This window comes from Capsicum annuum, chromosome 2 (genome assembly GCF_002878395.1).
Source record: "Capsicum annuum cultivar UCD-10X-F1 chromosome 2, UCD10Xv1.1, whole genome shotgun sequence".
NCBI classification, from domain to species: domain Eukaryota; kingdom Viridiplantae; phylum Streptophyta; class Magnoliopsida; order Solanales; family Solanaceae; genus Capsicum; species Capsicum annuum.
In genome coordinates this window covers 139,118,756-139,137,754 of record NC_061112.1, presented here as the reverse complement: position 1 = coordinate 139,137,754, position 18,999 = coordinate 139,118,756, and the positions used below count along the sequence as shown (strand labels likewise).

Sequence of the window (18,999 nt, the reverse complement as noted above, 5' to 3'; positions counted from 1 at the left end):
AACCTTCGTTATATTAACATGAAAAAAAGTCAATCTTATAATTTTTTTTCACAGTTTCTAAACATTGAAGCTTTAATTTTAAAAAACTGAATTGGTCTAATCTAATTTAATTTTAAAAATTATTTTTTTCTCCGTCCCATCTCAGCAGGAAGATCAACACTGTTGTCATTCACTGTTCACTATGACTCGAACCTCAATCTACTAATTAATAATAGTGAAGGTGTTCAAAAATTAGTTAAATAGATTATCAAAAAATAAAAAATACCACATAAATTAGGACAGAAAGAGTATACTAATAGTAGATTGATTTGTAGAACCAATGACTTTCCTGTACTTACTGTGTATTTTCTATACTTTAGGAAGGATAAGATAGCAAGAGGGCCAGATGATTCAGCCCATAAGAGGCTAAAAAGTAGCAACCCATTTGCTCACCCCCCTCCCACCCCCCGCGCCCCCTCTTTCTTTTGAAAAGAGTTCCTTCAGAAGCACCTGCAGAATCCCTCCCTCACTCTCACTGTGTGTCTGTGTGTAACTTAGGTGGCCTCTCCTATGGCCATTTATTTACACTCATCATATTTGCAATCCCTTTAACTCATTTTCTTAATTTCTCATGCTTTTACTTTCTTCTTGTTGTTGTTCTTTCATGGCTGCTTTTCTACTTCTTTTTCTTGTTTTTCTCTCTACATTGTGCTCTGCTCAGCAAAACCCACAAACCCTTTCGGAAGTTCAAGCTCTTACTTCATTCAAACTCAGAATTCATGATCCACTTACTGCACTTTCCGACTGGGATTCTTCTTCACCTTTTGCTCCTTGTGATTGGCGCGGAGTTTTCTGCGTTAATGGCAAAGTTTCTGAACTTCGTCTCCCTCATTTGCAACTCACTGGACCACTCACTAACCAAATTGGTAACCTACGCATGCTGCGCAAGTTAAGCCTACGTTCTAATTCCTTTAACGGGACTGTTCCTGCTTCCTTATCGAAATGTACCCTTCTGCATTCCGTTTTTCTACAGGGAAATGCGTTTTCCGGTAAACTTCCGGTGGAGATATTTAATCTTACTGATTTGCAAGTCTTTAATGTTGCTGGAAATCAGTTGTCCGGTGAAATACCCGGAGAGGTTCCTCGGAGTTTGCGATACTTTGATCTTTCGTCAAACTTGTTTACAGGAGATATTCCAAGGTACTTGTCGGATTTGTCTCAGTTGCTTTTGATTAATCTTTCTTACAATCGTTTTTCCGGCGAAATTCCGGCGAGCATTGGTCGGCTTCAGCAGCTTCAGTATCTTTGGCTCGCGTATAATGACTTGGTTGGAACTTTGCCTTCGGCAATTGCTAACTGTTCGTCGTTGGTTCATTTGAGTGCTGAAGGAAATGCTATTAGAGGTGTTATTCCAGCGGCAATTGCTGCTTTACCAAAGCTTCAGGTGATATCTTTATCACATAATAATCTGTCTGGTTCTTTGCCAGCTTCATTGTTCTGCAATGTTTCGATTTATCCTCCTTCCCTTAGGATTGTTCAGCTGGGTTTCAATGGGTTTACGGATATTGTTAAGCAAGAGTCAGCTAAATGTTTTAGTTCCTTGCAAATTTTGGATCTTCAACACAACCAAATACATGGTGAGTTTCCTTTGATTTTGACGAACAATTCTGCATTGACGTCGTTGGACGTATCGTGGAATTTGTTCTCTGGGAAAATCCCAAGTGCCATTGGGAACTTGTGGAGATTGGAGTTACTGAGAATGGGAAACAATTCATTTGAAGCTGGTCTCCCGTTTGAGATTACGAACTGTAGCAGCTTGAAGGTTCTTGATCTTGAAGGGAATCGAATGACGGGGAAAATTCCAATGTTTTTAGGTTATCTTAGAAGCTTGAAGACATTATCACTGGGAAGAAATCAGTTTTCGGGTTCCATTCCTTCTAGTTTTAGAAATTTGACTAATCTCGAAAATCTGAACTTGGGAGGAAATGGTCTCAACGGAAGTTTGCCCGAGGAAGTAATGAGTCTGAGCAATTTAAGCATATTGAATCTCAGTGGAAACAAGTTTTCTGGTAGTATGCCAATTGGTATTGGGAACCTTCAGCAGCTCTCGGTTCTGAATCTGAGTAAAAATGGCTTTTCAGGCACTATTCCTTCTAGCATTGGGACGTTGTATAAGCTAACGGTTGTTGATTTGAGTGGACAGAATTTCTCAGGGGAAATACCATTTGATCTTGCTGGTTTGCCTAATTTACAGGTTATATCTTTGCAAGAAAACAAGTTGTCTGGTAATGTTCCTGAAGGTTTCAGTAGCTTGTTGGGTATGCAATATTTGAATCTTTCTTCCAATTCCCTTTCTGGCCATATACCATCTACATTTGGGTTCTTGACCTCATTAGTTGTACTTTCTTTGTCTAACAACCACATAAATGGTTCAATTCCTCCTGATTTGGCCAACTGCTCTGCTCTGGAGGACTTAGATCTGCACTCAAATTCATTGAGTGGCCAAATACCTGCTGATCTAGGACGTCTCTCCCTCTTGAGTGTGCTGGATTTGGGTAGAAACAATTTAACGGGTGAAGTCCCGATAGATATTTCCAATTGTTCATCCCTGACATCACTCGTGTTAGACTTGAACCATCTTTCCGGGAACATACCGGAGTCGCTATCCAGGTTATCAAACTTAACTGTCCTTGACCTCTCTACTAACAACTTCAGTGGAGAAATTCCAGCTAATCTAACCATGCTCTCTAGCTTGGTGAGTTTCAATGTGTCAAACAATAATTTGGTCGGCCAGACTCCAGTGATGTTGGGCTCCCGTTTTAACAACTCATTGGATTATGCTGGCAACCAGGGTTTGTGTGGGGAGCCATTGGAAAGATGTGAGACATCTGGTAATGGTGGGAATAAATTGATTATGTTCATTGCGGTGGCTGCCAGTGGAGCTCTTCTTCTTTTATCGTGTTGCTGCTTATATACTTACAACCTCCTGAGGTGGCGCAGGAAGCTCAAAGAGAAGGCAGCTGGAGAAAAAAAACACAGTCCTGCACGGGCTAGTTCAAGGACCAGTGGTGGTCGTGGCAGTGGCGAGAATGGTGGACCCAAACTTGTTATGTTCAATAACAAAATCACACTCGTTGAAACAATTGAGGCAACTAGAGAATTTGACGAGGAACATGTGCTAAGCAGAACACATTATGGAGTGGTCTACAAGGCCTTTTACAACGATGGAATGGTGCTCTCGATTCGTAGACTTTCAGATGGATCTAAGTGAGAACATGTTCAGAAAAGAGGCAGAATCACTTGGCAAGGTGAAGCACAGGAACTTAACAGTTCTACGTGGGTACTATGCTGGTCCGCCTAACCTCAGACTACTTGTCTATGATTACATGCCTAACTGTAACCTTGCAACACTGCTCCAAGAAGCGTCCCACCAAGATGGTCATGTTCTCAACTGGCCAATGCACCACCTCATTGCACTTGGCATTGCTCGAGGCCTGGCTTTCCTTCACTCGTCCTCAATGGTTCACGGAGATATTAAGCTGCAGAATGTACTATTCGATGCAGACTTTGAAGCTCATCTTTCAGAATTTGGCCTAGGCAAGCTTGTAGTAGCCACACCAACTGAGCCCTCCACATCAACTTCAGTTGGTACGCTAGGCTATATATCCCCAGAAGCAGCATTAACTGGAGAAACCAAAAGAGAATCAGATGCTTATAGCTTTGGCATTGTGTTGCTGGAATTACTAACAGGAAAAAGGCCACTAATGTTCACACAAGATGAGGACATAGTGAAATGGGTGAAGAGGCAATTGCAGAGAGGGCAAATTTCAGAACTATTAGAGCCAGGATTGCTTGAACTCGACCCCGAATCATCAGAATGGGAAGAGTTCTTGCTAGGAATTAAAGTAGGCTTGCTATGCACAGCACCTGACCCACTCGATCGACCCACCATGGCTGACATTGTGTTCATGCTTGAAGGTTGCCGTGTGGGCCCTGATATCGCGTCTTCAGCCGACCCCACATGCCAACCTTCACCCGCCTGAATCCCCGAGGTTCATTCTAATCCTTTTTCCTTTTTTATTGTTAGCTTTGTATAAGTTGTGAGATTGAATTACCAACGCAATGCAATGCAACTGTAGCTAGGACTAGCAGTTCAATTTCCATGCAATTTTTTTGTAGGTTTTTAAGGTAAAAGAGAAACAATATTTCTCTTTATTGCCTCTTTTATTGATTCTTGTTTTATCCTAAGTATTAAAACACTTCACCCCCACCGTGCCGTGCTGGCTGGGATTTCTCTCCTTTGGCTGGAGGGGACCAAATGTAGTGCTATTAATAAGTCAAAGTGAAAAAAGTACAGTGTTTGTTGAGTTAAATGATTTGGACAGTTGTGATGGGGTAGGGGCCCAAACATGACTCTCCCGCCAAAGAACAAACAAAAAAAGCCAGGAAATACCAGTCTGGTTCTATTCTATCACGTGGCTGTCAAATACTTAAAAGGTGGAGTACCTCTTGAGTTACTGAAAAATGTAGCCGTTGAATGTATAAAATATTATATGTAGACTATGGCAAAAACAAGAATATATACTACTTCCAAGAATTACCTTAAGTTGTGTGCATTTTATTTTACTCAAATCTTTCTCTTCTGTTGCATTAATGAAGTTTGAATACTACTATGACTTGGGTATTGTTTAACTATAGTACTACAAGTTTTTCTGTGGAGTTGTAAGAAAGGAAAATGAAAGGTAGGAAGGTGACAAATAAAATCCTCTACCCTACCTACAGTTTAATGGACAAGGATGTTGAGGAATCAAAAGGTCAAGGGATCTGGGATTTTGTGGGGGAAATGACCAGGGTGAGAGAGACTAAAGGAAGAAAATGATTGAGATGGTGACCCACTATAATCAATTCATTTCCAACATTTTGTGGGGTGTTTTGTTTTTATGTCTTCCCCATAAATAGAGGCAGTCTTTTCACGGTCTCTTATATATACATGAAAAATAATTGACCTTGTATAAGTATAATGTGATTTCAGCGAGAGGTCTAGCAGTCTAGCTCCACCCTTTGAGTGAATAATTACAGCCAATTTCTACTTAGCTTGGCTTTGGTTTGTCACTGGGATAAAGGAAGTAGGTAAATGTTGAGGTCCTTTTTCCCCACAAGACATAAAAATGATTCCCCGTAATAAAAATATAATAGCATGCTTGTAAATGCACGGGGTTGAGATCTGTTTTAATCATGTTGTTATCAGTAAATCAGCTGCAGTGACCGTTAAGGCATCTATTTGGTGTTAGTATAGTATTATAGTAATATGTATTTCTCAAACAGCAGAGCGTCACAGCACTCTCTCTTTCAATGCCGAGAGTGCTACACGTTGCAATAATGTTGTAGTCTTTCAATAATTGAATGTTTAAGCAGATAGATCAAAACTCGTCGACAAATTTGAATTCAACATTGGGTGCCGTGAGGTTAAAAACTCAACAGAGACCAAAATTGTTATTATTTTTTTAGAAAAAAGAAAAAGTGTAAGCTTTGATGAGCCAAGTTAGCTGATATCTCTGCAGATGAAATAATTGAGTGCCCGAGTGTTAATGGGTACCACCATTAACCAAAAAAAATAATGATAACTAATCCTGCTATACTTATGATGAAAAGCTGATTTCAGCAAACTTGCCTACCAAAATATTGAATGGTTTAGCTTAATAAAGTTGAACAAATTAGTCCTCTACAAATATATAGTGCAAAGAGAAAATAAAGTGGAAAAACACACATGGTTATAAAAGGGCACGTAAACAGAGCATAGATAAATAAGAATCCTATTTGCACCAATGACACGGGCAAATTCAATCAGAAAGTTTTTAACATTAATTTCTTGGGTGTGGTCTAACGGTCAATGACATGGGTTATGCATCACGAGGTTTCAATTTTAATTCTCAGCAGAGGCAAAACACAAAGTGATTTATTTTCATTTATTCTAGTCTTGATGAACAGGACTACCATATGGGCCCCCATTAACTAAACGGAAATCTAACCAACGTTGTATCCTCTAAAAGAAAAATGCTTTAGAAAATTTAATTTTACCCTCCCGAGTCCTGAGGTTTCAAAAGGCCTGTTTTCCCCAGTGAAGCGAAATAAATAAGACACTCAAGCTAGTTAGTTCGCTATTGAAATGCACCAAATATCCCAACCTTGATGGGCTGCAGCCTGCGAGTAATAGGCCTTCTGAGAACATATCCCTCGGTATTCTTGGTTAAGTTCCATCAAAGCAGCTACATGAAAAATTAACAAAATGAACATGCCTCTAGCGCAATCATGTCAATCTTACATGAAGTGTCGCCATTGAAAATATGCATCTTCATATTCAAAGTAAACATAATTTATGTAATACAGCAAATTTCTGATCCTTATTGTATTGCGAAGAAATGTTAACGCCGTGCTTAGCCGGTAAAGAAGCCATGAACAGAAAAAGATGTTATTCTAAGGATGCAAAATAACACAAAAGCAACCCAAATCAGGCTGTAAAACGTCTTTTCTATTGCTCTTTCCGTCTTCCATCACAGACCCAAAAGCAACCCAACTCAGGCTGTAAAACGTCTATTCTATTGCTCTTTCCGTCTTCCATCACAGACCCACTTCAATACATCAAAACTCTATATGCATAAAGTTTCTTTCACATGCACAGCTCACTCTGCCTTTTTAATAGGTATATTTCACATGCACAGCTCACTCGGCCTTTTTAATAGGTATATTTCACATGCACAGCTCACTCGGCCTTTTTAATAGGTAAAAGTCGGTGTAAGCAAAGCAAAAAACAATATACTAAAAGCCAGAGTATTGCATGACTGCTTAGGCAATTATAGCAATGATCAAAGTGGATTTCATATATTCGGGTGTATCAATACATTCCAACAATAATACAACTGTATCAGCATTCAAGCAACAAGATGCTCCTCATCATTGCACTTACAGTAATGGAAAAATTGAGAGAACGTTCTCTTGGTCGCATACAGGGAAAAGACAGCTTCAAAATCTACAATCACCAGTGGAACACACAATGTGTGACGAAAAAGGAAAGGAAAAGGAAAGGAGAAGATGCACCTAACAACTAGCATCGGTTATGAAACTGCCAGCACAGTGATGCAAAAAGATTCCATCATAAATATGGAAATACATCATTTTCTATTCTGCTCTAGATTGGCCAGCACGGGAAGAAAGGATGATGCCGACAATCAGTCCATATAAAGCTAACGCCTCGGCAAAAATAAGAATCAGGATCATACCAACAAAGAGTTTCGGTTGTTGTGCATTTGCTCTGGAAAATGAAAATAATTTAGTATATAGGACCAGAGTGCATAGTTGCATATGAGAAAAATTGAGAAGATAATGCTACTTTAAATCAAGCAATGGATTGGTACTAGATCTAATTATCAAATAAAAGATCCACCCCTGCTAAGAACATAAATATAGCAGCAACAGAGGGAATTGCAGAAAGAAGGATTTTATTTCACAATGATAATAAATTGTTTAAAGATAGATATTTTTCATCTTCATAATATTTCTGAATGATAATAGTAGTTTGCAACGCTAAAGTTGATTTAGTTGTACACTTATTTCATGATGAGTCATATTTTATAACTCGATTTCACATCAAGGATAAATACTGCAGCTTTGTAACAAATTAGTGCAACTTACTGTCTTATTTAGTTTACTGCATTTACCAGGTCAAAATAATTACTAGGTGAGGTTTGTTCACCTTATAAAGTGGCCCGGAAGTTAGTAATTTTAGGAGTAAGTTGGGTGAAATAAAACGTTAAATTTAGGAGTTATATTTGTAGTAGGAGTCTATATATACAGAGTAAAGTTGCTCTGTTTTCTCTTGTAATTTCAATCGCCATATTTTCTATTAAAAAAAAGCTTTCGGCTGTTTTATTTTCCTTCACTGTTCTTGTTCTATAACTTCTCCTGCTCAATACTTTTGTTATATGGTATCAAAGCCAGGTTGAAGGGAGGAATTTTTTTTTCTTTTCTATCTTCTTGTCTATCAGTTTACTCTGTTGGAGAAGTTTGAAAAGTGTGAAGAGAAAGCTTTTGTCGTTTGTAGCAATGGAGGCCTCAAACGGGGGAAATACTCAATATGGAATAGAAAAATTTATAGGCACTAGCTACAAGTATTGGAGAATGTGTATGGAAGCATACCTTCAAGGTCAGGATCTGTGGGATTTAATTGTAGGAACTGATTCAATAATACCAGCCAATACTCTTGAGAATGCCGAATCACGAAGGAAATGGAAGATCAAGTGCGGAAAAGCACTCTTTGCTGTGAGGACTTCTATCAGCAAGGAGTTTATTGATCATGTTCGTGATGTTGTCTCTCCAAAAGAAGTTTGGGACACGCTCGAAAGGTTGTTTCCCAAGAAAAATACAGCAAGGCTGCAACTATTGGAGAATGAGTTGGCAATGTTACAACAGGGAGGTATGTTTATCTTAGATTACTTTTTGCGAGTTAAAAGTACTGTGCTGAAATTTCAGAGATTGATCCGGAAGAGAAGATTAATGAGTCGCGCCTACGACGCTATCTTATTCGTGGATTGAAAAAGGAGTACGGTCCTTTTGTCACTTCCATTCAAGGATGGCCGCAACAACCATCTGTTGAGGAATTGGAGAACATGCTTTCTAATCAAGAAGCTTTAGCTAAACAAATGGCTAAGAATCTTGAAACTGAAGACGTTCTACTTTCTAAAGAGATGTCGAACAAGAAGAATACATCAACTTGGAACAAAAATAAAGAAGAAGAAACAACCACGGAAAAAGGTGGAAATTCACATAAAAACAAGAAGTGCCACAGATGTGGGAAAATTGAGCACATCAAGAAAAACTGTCGAATAAAACTTTCTAACGCCAATGTTGCGTGCACCAATGACGGATATGAGCAAATGAAATGGGAACAATGTTTTAGCATCGAAGCTGTTGAACAAAAGTCAGCACAAGATTTTGTCAATTATGCTAACAACAATAAGAGGGAAGAGTGGATCGCTGATTCAGGGTGCTCTCATCATGTCACTGGAGATGATTCTCTATTCTCGGAGATGCGAGAAAATCATGGAGATCAAGTCATTATCACAGCAGATAACTCGACATATCCAGTAGCAAAAGAAGGAGTTGTGACGATTGAGGTTGCTGATGATAAATCCAAAAGTATCAAGTTGCAGGACGTTTATCATGTTCCAGGTTTGAAGAAAAATCTAGTCTTTGTTCCTCAAATTACTGATTCTGGAAAATATGTATTGTTTGGTCCTACTGATGTGAAGGTGCTTGAAAATGTAAAAGAAATATCTGCTGATATTATTTTTACTGGCGAGAGGAAAGGTTCTTTATTTGTTATGTCAACAGGTGAAGCTTATGTAAAGAAAACAAGCCAAACTGATTGTGCCGCAATTTGGCACGCTCGGTTGGGTCATGTAGGCTACCAAATGTTGCAGCAGATTTCTTCTAGAAAGTTGGTAGATGGCATGCCAACTTTGAAGAATGTACGCGAAGACGTGATTTGTCAAGGCTGCCAACATGGAAAATCTCATCGTCTTCCTTTCAAAAGGTCATCAAATCGGAGAACCGTGTTGTTTGAATTGGTTCATACAGACTTGATGGGACCAACAAGAACACCAAGTTATAGCGGACATCGCTATGTTATGGTGTTGGTGGATGAACACTCAAGGTTCACTTGGGTGAAATTTTTGAAAGAGAGAATGAAGCATTATCCAAGTTTGTGGAGTTCAAAAATGTTGTTGCAAATGAGTTCGGGAAGAAGATAAAATATCTTCGTAGTGATAATGGTGGAGAATATATGTCAGATGACTTCTTCCAGTACTGTCATGACAACAGAATTCTTCGTCAAATGACTTGTCCAGATACTCCTCACCAGAATGGAGTTGCGGAAAGAACGCTTGCTTATCTTACTTCAGTTTGTCTTTCATGGCTGCATGACAAGAATCTTCCTCAAGAGCTTTGGGCAGAAGCTATTCAATGTGGATGCCATGTGACAAATAGGCTGCCTCCTTGGCCAGGTACACAGAAATCGCCTTTTGAACTTTTATATAGTCAGAAGCCAAATGTGAACTATTTTCGGGCTTTTGGTTCTACTTGTTATGTTTATGTTCCCAGAACTAATAGAACCAAACTTGATCCGAAAGCAAGAAAATGTGTATTTGTTGGTTATGATTCTTATAGGAAGGGCTGGAGATGCATGGATCCAAAGACAAACAAGTTTACCATTTCTAGAGACGTGGTATTTGATGAAACGTCATCGTTTTCTTCTCAAAAGCTTATTGTTCTGGGTGATGATCAAGTTAATATGGAGTTATTATTTCCTAAAGTAAATGTGTTATCACCTTGTAGTGAAGAGGGAGAAAGTGTATCTCCAAGTCAGAATATTTCAGAAGTTGCATCTCCAAGTCAGAACATTTCAAGGAAAGGAAATGGTGAACAACAAGTAGCAAGAAGGTCAACAAGGGAGAAAAAGCAACCGGACTACCTCAAAGATTATGAGGTCAAACTAAAAAGTTATTCTGTGACCTCGTGTTTCTTTACAGGAGCAATAACTACGGAAGAACCATTAAGTTATGAAGAAGCAAAGGGCTGTCCACATTGGGAAAGAGCGATGCAAGAAGAGATTGACGCTTTAGACAAGAATGAAACTTGGGAATTGATACCACAACCAGAAAAATGCAATCCAGTCACTTGCAAATGGGTATTTCGCTTGAAGAAAAAATCTGATGGTACCATTGATAGGTTTAAAGCTCGTCTAGTTGCTCGTGGATTTTCTCAAAACTATGGATTGGATTATGAGGAGACGTTTAGTGCGGTAGCGAAGATGGTGAAGGTAAGGTCACTTATTTCGCTAGCTGCTTTCAAAAGTTGGAAACTGTGGCAGCTTGATGTAAAGAATGCATTTCTTTATGGAGAGTTGGATCGAGTAGTATTTATGGAGCAACCTCATGGCTTTGTCTCTAAGTAGTTTCCACGTCATGTTTGTCGTTTGAAGAAAGCTCTATATGGCCTCAAGCAAGCACCACGAGCTTGGTATGGTAAAGTTGCTCAATACCTTATCTTTTGTGGTTTTAGAGTATCTGTCAGATTCTAGTTTATTTATAAAATTAGAATCAAATGCATATCTCCTGATATTATTATACGTTGATGATATGATAATAACTGGAGATAATGAATTAGAAATTTCAAATCTAAGGAAAGACTTGTCTGTTCGTTTTGAGATGAAAAATTTGGGGCAAATTGGATGTTTTCTTGGCCTGGAAGTGGAAAAATCAGATCGAGGCTACTTTGTTTCTCGGAAAGGTTATGCGGAGAGTCTCTTAGAACATTTCATCATGGGGGAGTCGAAAGAAAAGGCTACTCCAATGGAGCCAAATCTCAAGTTGAAGAAGGATGAAGGTGAGGCTTTGAAGGATGCGATAAAGTTCCGACAACTAGTTGGAAGTTTGATTTATCTGACTATCACAAGGCCAGAAATATCTTACTCTGTTGGTGTTGTTTCTCAATTTATGCAAAATCCAACAACTTCTCACTTAAATACCGCAAAGAGGATTTTGCGCTATGTGAAAGGATCTCTTAGTCATGGACTTAGGTACAAGAGGTGTGATACTTTTTTATTGAGTGGATTTACTGATGCAAATTGGGCAGGTGATACACATGATCGTCGCTCGACTTCAGGTTACTGTTTTAGTACCGGGTCAGCAGTGGTGTCTCGGTGCATCAAGAAGCAAGATGTTGTTTCTTTGTCTACCACTGAAGCTGAATATATTGCTGCAACCATGGCTGCACAAGAGTGCATTTGGTTGAAAAGGCTAATCAATGATATGTACCAGAAAGTAGACTATGCTATGCAAATCAACTGAGACAACGAAAGTGCCATCAAACTTGCGTCAAATCCAGTTTTTCATGCTCGAACGAAGCATATTGAGATCCGCCATCACTTTGTTCGTGAGAAAGTCTTAAGTCAAGAGACTGAACTGACAACTGTTCGCACCAACGCTCAAGTTGCGGATATATTCACTAAAGCTTTGGAGAAGTCTAAGTTTCAATACTTTCGAGATGCTCTGGGAGTAGTTCATCGTGAGCTTGCACTAGGGGGTGTAACAAATTAGTGCAACTTACTGTCTTATTTAGTTTACTGCATTTACCAGGTCAAAATTATTACTAGGTGAGGTTTGTTCACCTTATAAAGTGGCCCGGAAGTTAGTAATTTTAGGAGTAAGTTAGGTGGAATAAAACGTTAAATTTAGGATTTATATTTGTAGTAGGAGTCTATATATACAGAGTAAAGTTGCTCTGTTTTCTCTTGTAATTTCAGTCGCCATATTTTCATTCAAAAAAAACTTTCGGCTATTTTATTTTCCTTCACTGTTCTTGTTCTATAACTTCTTCTGCTCAATACTTTTGTTATAAGCTTTTATTTCCTTATTATTTTATTTCTTTATCAAAATAACTACTGCAGTAGTTCTAGAAAAGGTGGAAACTAAATCATCTGCAGTTCATTAATGGAAAGGAGCTGCATATGTGGAACAAAGGGAGTGATGTCTTCCTAAAGAAAAGGCAACAGAACCTAGGTTTTGTTATTGTAAAAATTCATTTGAAAGCAACAAAAGGGTCCTCCACTTCATATCAGGTAACATCTTGCTTTTTGGCATGGCACAATGTGATAAATTACAGTAAGTTTCATCTCAAATAGTTGGTTACTTTTATGCTAGTTTTAGGATTTCACACTTCATGACCCGAGGTCTATTGGAAACAGTCTCCCTACTTCATCTAAGGTAAGTGGTATGGATTGCTTACACTTTACCGTCCCCAGACCCCACTTTGTGGGTATACACTGGGTATGTTCTTGTTGTAGGATCTCACACTTCAAACTTTGAAATATCCAAGTTACAGGGTTCATCCTTCTAATCTCACTACCACAAACATGAGTATTAGGTTACAATTTTCTAGATCCAGCAAATTCAATGAAGTCAAAACCACTTAGCAGAAAGACAAAATAATCATAGAACACAAAACTCTTTAATTGAAATGAAAGTTCCAACTAAATTCTTTGGTGGAATAATGTGTAAAGTAGAATGATTACTATTGACTACATTCAGTATTTTTAAAAGCAAAAAATGCAAAAAACTGAAAAGACTTAAGAGGCGTTAAGCGACATACGAGACGAAAGTAGGAGAAGAGAAGTGTTCACTTCTTTGAAGTAAAACACATAAATTTACTTTTAGAAAGTACAAAAATTACCTAACACGTTCCAAAATAATGAGTATCGACCTTGATTAATTGTCTAAAGTCCTAACTCTTCCTTATGTGAGAAATAATACTCCCACCGTTCAAAATAACTTGTCACTTATTTCTATTTTTTTATTTCCATCTTTACTTATCATTTTTGGCATATCAAGAAAAAGACAAAAAAAAAAAAAAATCCTGTTTTACCCTCAATTTATTTACTAAGACTTTTTGAAATCCTAAATGGTCAATTTCAACTAATACCAATTAATAAGGGTAATATGGTAAAGTCACTACACCAGTCATTGTTTTCTTAATAAGTGTGCCAAGTTAAAAAGTGGTACGTGATTTTGAACGGAGGGAGTAGTAGAGTATGCTTTGTCCATATGGATACTAAGTAAGAAAAGAGATTGATGTTCTACGGTTGCACTATCTTGAAGTAAAAAATCGACTCATATTACCTTAGTTCTTTGGATGATAAAGATTTTACACAATCTTTGTAATAAACCTTTTTACTCGCCCTCACACAACAAAGTCACTCTTTTTGAAACGGTGAAAAATTTTGTTGTTGGTCTTACAACAAATCCAGTCCTTCACCAAACTTCAGATAACATTCAAAGTTCAGACCTTTATAAGAATCCAGGCACTTTAAGAAGCAAAAGCAACAAAGAGAATCTAATGCTTAAGGTAGAACACCTCGACAACATACCCACAAACAAGGTCAACTTACTAGATAGTCCAATAATATGAAATTTATATAAGTTCTAAAATCCTTACATGACATAAGAGGCGACAATTCCATTTAAGTAAAGATCCAAAACGATTCACTTCAGTTAAGATGCACTTATTGTATAATTTTGCAGAAAACACATTACAAACACATCGATTCCCAATGCATTTAGTTCCAAAAGGAGGATATTTTTTCTATCGAAAGACCATGAGACAGAGAAATTACCTAACACCAGCATCACCAACAATTCCAATAGCCATACCAGCGGAAAGGCCAGCGAGACCACAAGCGAGACCAGATGAGAGGTGCGCATATCCATCAAAAAGGTAATACGATTTGGTCTTAGGGTTAATCCCTGTACTAATAATGACAGCAATAATCAAACCATAAATACCTAACACACCAGCCATAACAACAGGCACAATTGACTTCATCACAAGCTCTGGCCTCATTACACCCATCGACGCCACTCCTACACCGCTCTTCGCCGTTCCATAAGCAGCTCCCATGCCTACAATCAATCTCATAATTTATTGAATCGAATATAAAAGAAAAGCTTGGTTATTTTTTTTTTTTTATGCAACTTACATGAGAAAACGAGCGCTGCAGCGGCGCCGAGGAAACCGAAGAAGGGGGCAGTTTCATCGCCGCTGAAAGCTGATGCCATTGTTTTATCGGCGGAATTGACTCAAAGATTTCGCCGGTGATCGATCGGAATTTCGAAGACGAACTTTTTTTATTTTGTCCTTGTTGTATTTGTCTTCGGCTCTGGTTTCGTTTACTTGTCTGCTTCTTTCTACCGTCGTTCTCAATCACACGTTCTATTTTGTGAATTCAATAGACACGTCGTGCACGAAACTTCTTCGAAGCTGTCATAATAGGGGCCTCTAATTGCATGGGCCACATCTATGGATACTACTTCTTTATTGGCGCTTTAAAAAACATATAAATTACATAAATACGAACTCTTTTCACTTTTTTAATTACTTTACTTTTTCTATTAATATACATAACATAGTCAATATATACATAGCATTCTGTATATATATTGAAATTTTTATAGTATGTTTAGGGAGTTAGAATTTTTTGTAATATTGAAAACATAAGTTGTGTGTTTGTATAATTTTTAATTAAAAAAATATTTCTTCAAAGCCCAATTAAGAACTGCCTCATTGTAATTTGTAGCCTTAAGCAAAGGACATAAATAACACTTCGGATGAAACTATTGATACAAAAATGACCATTGAATTTTAATTTCATTTTCAAGTTATTTGTAGGCAGCTTTATACGATATTGATAGAAATTTGATACATGTCTGATACAAATTTGTATTCTATACAATAAAGATACAATTTCTATATGCATCTTTCACACATAGATATATATTATACAACAATGATACAAATTCTATGCACACCATATTAAAAAAGGCATATTCTATATAATAATGATACAATTTTTACCCGTGAATTCTGTGCCTATTTTTCCACAAACTATATTAGTATGACATATGAATTACATCAATATGTGTATGAACAGTATTTGAACTACCTGGATCAAAATGACACAAATTGTGAAATAAAATAATATGGATTTTGTCTGGGCAAATTGACCATGAATGTCCAATGACCCAAATATGGGTCAATTATTTTGAAAATTGTCGGTCCATGTCCTTTTCTCTTTAGCCTTTAGCCTTTCGGATGAATTGTTTGGAATTGCTCACTTTTTTAAAAATAAGTTGTGCAAATATAGCAACTAAGTTTGATAAAACATTAAGACTATTGTCTAACATCTACGAAATTTTAAATTGTGATCTAACAATCTCTTATAAGATCCTTAGTTTTCTTAGAAGAAACGTTTAGATCTAATCTAAAAGGTACATAAGTTGCAAGAGATATTAAAATAGAAGATGATTTGCTAAATAATTGACAAACAATAGTGAAAACTTCTGGAGGTAATTGCATCTTCTTCATTCCTCAAATTTAAATGTGTTGAAACTCAAACATTTAAATGAACTGGTTAGAACAACTTTTGGAGGGAGTTAATAGAGTGTGTGTGTGTCAATGACCTAATCTATCCAAAGTTTGCCTAGCCGAATATAAGTGGGATTAGATTGGGTTGAACAATAGGCTATAATTCAATCAATTTTAATCATTTTCATTTGTTTGTTGTTTTCTTTTCAAACTAAATACTTCAATTGGGCCGTCCGCTGCAAGCTGGACCTTTGTTGCTGAATGGGCTGAACTTCTTGGTTATAGTGGCCGTGGGCTGTTAATGGAATAAGCTTGTGAATAGTTGGTAACTAAACAACATAAATTCGACAGTTTAGAGCTTGATTACAGAAATTTTTTTATATTTTGCATAATTAATAAAAATCTCGATTTTAGATCGGTCGAGACGCATATTTAGCTCCTGATATATCCAATGAAGATTCATAATTAGTTAGAATTTTTGTAAGGATGAAAATTTTTGTAAATATGTTAAGGTTTATGTTATTCTTCTTTAAATTAAATAGCTCTACATTTTTAATTTTTAATTTTTTGTTACAAAACAATGATTGAAACGTTGAAATCAGAAAGAACTAATCAATTAGCAGGATACTTTTACGATTGGCAAAGGGGTGGAGAGAGTGAGCGGTGATGGAGAGAAAAAGGTGAACGAAAAAAATCATTTAATTCAATAAAAGAATATGAAAATTAACATAACACAACACATGCAAGCCCCTAAATTAAGAAGAAAGCTGTACGTGATGAAGACAAATGAATATTAATCTCTTCACCAAAATTAATGACCTATTAAGTTATGAACTATCAGTACAAGGACTTGTTTACACTATCAAGTCATTCAAGAAATATTTACAAGCAAACTTTGTTACGACGTCGATTATAAAAATAAGACAAATTTTCTGTTATAACGTAAAAAAAGTAACCTAAGAGACGGGGCAAGAGTGTATAACTAATAATCACTTGTGGTAAAATAATTAGTAGAGAGGAATGCATGGTTGAAAAAGCTGCAATTGAAAATTTATCATCAACACAAATTAATACGCTGCTTTATATACGTGAAAACTACAATCGAGTTTGAAACACCACTTAGTTTAGTTTATTTAATCCTTTTCAGTAATTACTGTGTACATACCACCACAAGACCATCGTCCTAGTTCATTAAAAAATTGACAAGCTTCATCTTTTTATAATAGGAAGAAGTTAGTGAATTGGACACTCGAGAGAATTGAAACCTTTGCTTGACATGCAAAACACTGCAGTAATTAATAAAGTGGAGGATAAAAAAGGCATGCATCCCACTTAATTATAATTCACTTTTCATCATTAATGTATTTATTACAAAAGCTCCACCCGCACGGCCAATATGTAAAGCTTCTCTATTACTCACATTATCCCCATTAACACCAAGATAATTAATTGTAACAACCAGCACTTGCAGCTGGAGGTGACTGATCATGGATATTAATTCTCATGCAACGAAAAAAGTAGAGTTAAAAAAATGGGAATTTTATGTGATCTTTTTGACATTATACCCGTACAGACGAGGCATTACACTACCCCGCGTTGAGATCATGAAGTGCTTCTCAATTAAATTTTGTAGGGGGCGCTGATAAAATTAGAATCTCTTAGAGGACATTAATTCAGCATCACTAACAAATAATTTAATCATAAATTGCACAATGACATACACAGAATTTTATGCAAGTATTATCGGGTTATATGCTTATTATCACCACAACATTACACTTGTTCATGGTTTGAAATTGAGGTTGCGGAGTATCAACTAAAGCTTTTCATCAATTTCATACTGATATACATGATCATCTTTCATGCAACATAAGTCTATTATGTGTGTCTCTTTATATGCATATATTAAAAAATTACTTATATAATCATATATGTACATAAATTATTCCGCAAAGCAGTGTCAGATGACAAACCATATAACGTGTATGTCTCCACCACTGATCGCCGATTAATTAAAGGTTACGATTGGTTAATATAGTGACGAGAAATAAAAAAACTGAATCAGTGCAAAATATAGCGAGAAAAGCAATAAATTCAAAGGCGGAACTGAGATTTTTAACTATGAGTTCTGAATCACAATTACTTTTGTGTATTAGGTTTTAGGTAAATTATTTAATATACTATATTAAGTAATTTTTTAAAATATATGTTAAACATTTTAATTAGCTCCTAAACATAAGGAATGACGACTGTCGGTTTACGACCTAGTTCCAACGTAACTAAAGTTGGTTGCAGTTACACTTCTTCTTCGTTTTAATTTTTGTCAGTTTCAACTTTATGTTAGAATATATAATTACTCCTACTAGAATTTCAGTTATAGTACTACTAAAAATGTCACTTCCTCTATAGGAATTCTTTGATATTGATTAAAGCTAGGTTTTCAACAAATGGTCCATGAAAATGCCAGCAATGGTTCATAAAAATCATGAGTAATAATACTAAAGATACCTTATCAGCCAGCCTATATATACTTGGCAAGTGTAAGTAAGTAAAGATTAAGATAGAAAGCTCAGTAACCAAAAAAGATCAAAAAAGAATCATAACTTTTGACAAAAAAAAGGAGTGAATAAAACATAGATTGTCAAGAGGCAAAAGAGAAACGTATCTACAAACAAAAACAATAAAGTAAAAGAAAAGAGAAACATATTTTTCTGTCTGAGCAATGCAAGCAAAAGAAGAAAATAGATGTAATTAGTCAATTGGGAAGTGCTATTATTGAACAACAATGATTTTTTTGTTTTGTTTTGTTTTTTTTTGGACCCCCCACTTATAAACTTGAAAGAAACTCTCATTAACACGAGGCAGTGTTAGAGCCATAGCCCATAACCAAACTGTAATGAACAAGGCCATTCATCATTCCTGTGAACAGGCAAAGATATGATTCTGAGTTTATGAATTTTGAATTTTATGCGTTTGATATATATTGTTTATAAGTATTAAACAGATTGTTTTAATTAATATACAAGACTTATGGATCACTACTAGATA

At 36.5% G+C, this 18,999-nt stretch overlaps 2 protein-coding genes across 2 annotated transcripts; one reads left to right on the top strand and one right to left on the bottom strand.

The window, feature by feature from the left end:
- Positions 1–445: 445 nt before the first annotated feature.
- Positions 446–4,142, top strand: LOC107859899 (probable LRR receptor-like serine/threonine-protein kinase At4g36180). Its single transcript, XM_016705051.2, is given in 2 exon segments — positions 446–3,240; positions 3,242–4,142. Coding segments are annotated over 2 exon segments (3,411 nt in total). The 5' UTR covers positions 446–610; the 3' UTR covers positions 4,023–4,142.
- A 2,688-nt stretch (positions 4,143–6,830) lies between these two features.
- LOC107859898 (V-type proton ATPase subunit c2) lies at positions 6,831–14,899 on the bottom strand. Its single transcript, XM_047407190.1, has 3 exons — positions 14,567–14,899; positions 14,204–14,489; positions 6,831–7,288 (listed from the first exon to the last, which is right to left on the bottom strand). The coding sequence occupies exons 1-3, from the start codon at positions 14,643–14,645 to the stop codon at positions 7,156–7,158; spliced, it is 498 nt and encodes a 165-aa protein (XP_047263146.1). The 5' UTR covers positions 14,646–14,899; the 3' UTR covers positions 6,831–7,155.
- Between the last annotated feature and the right edge of the window lie 4,100 nt (positions 14,900–18,999).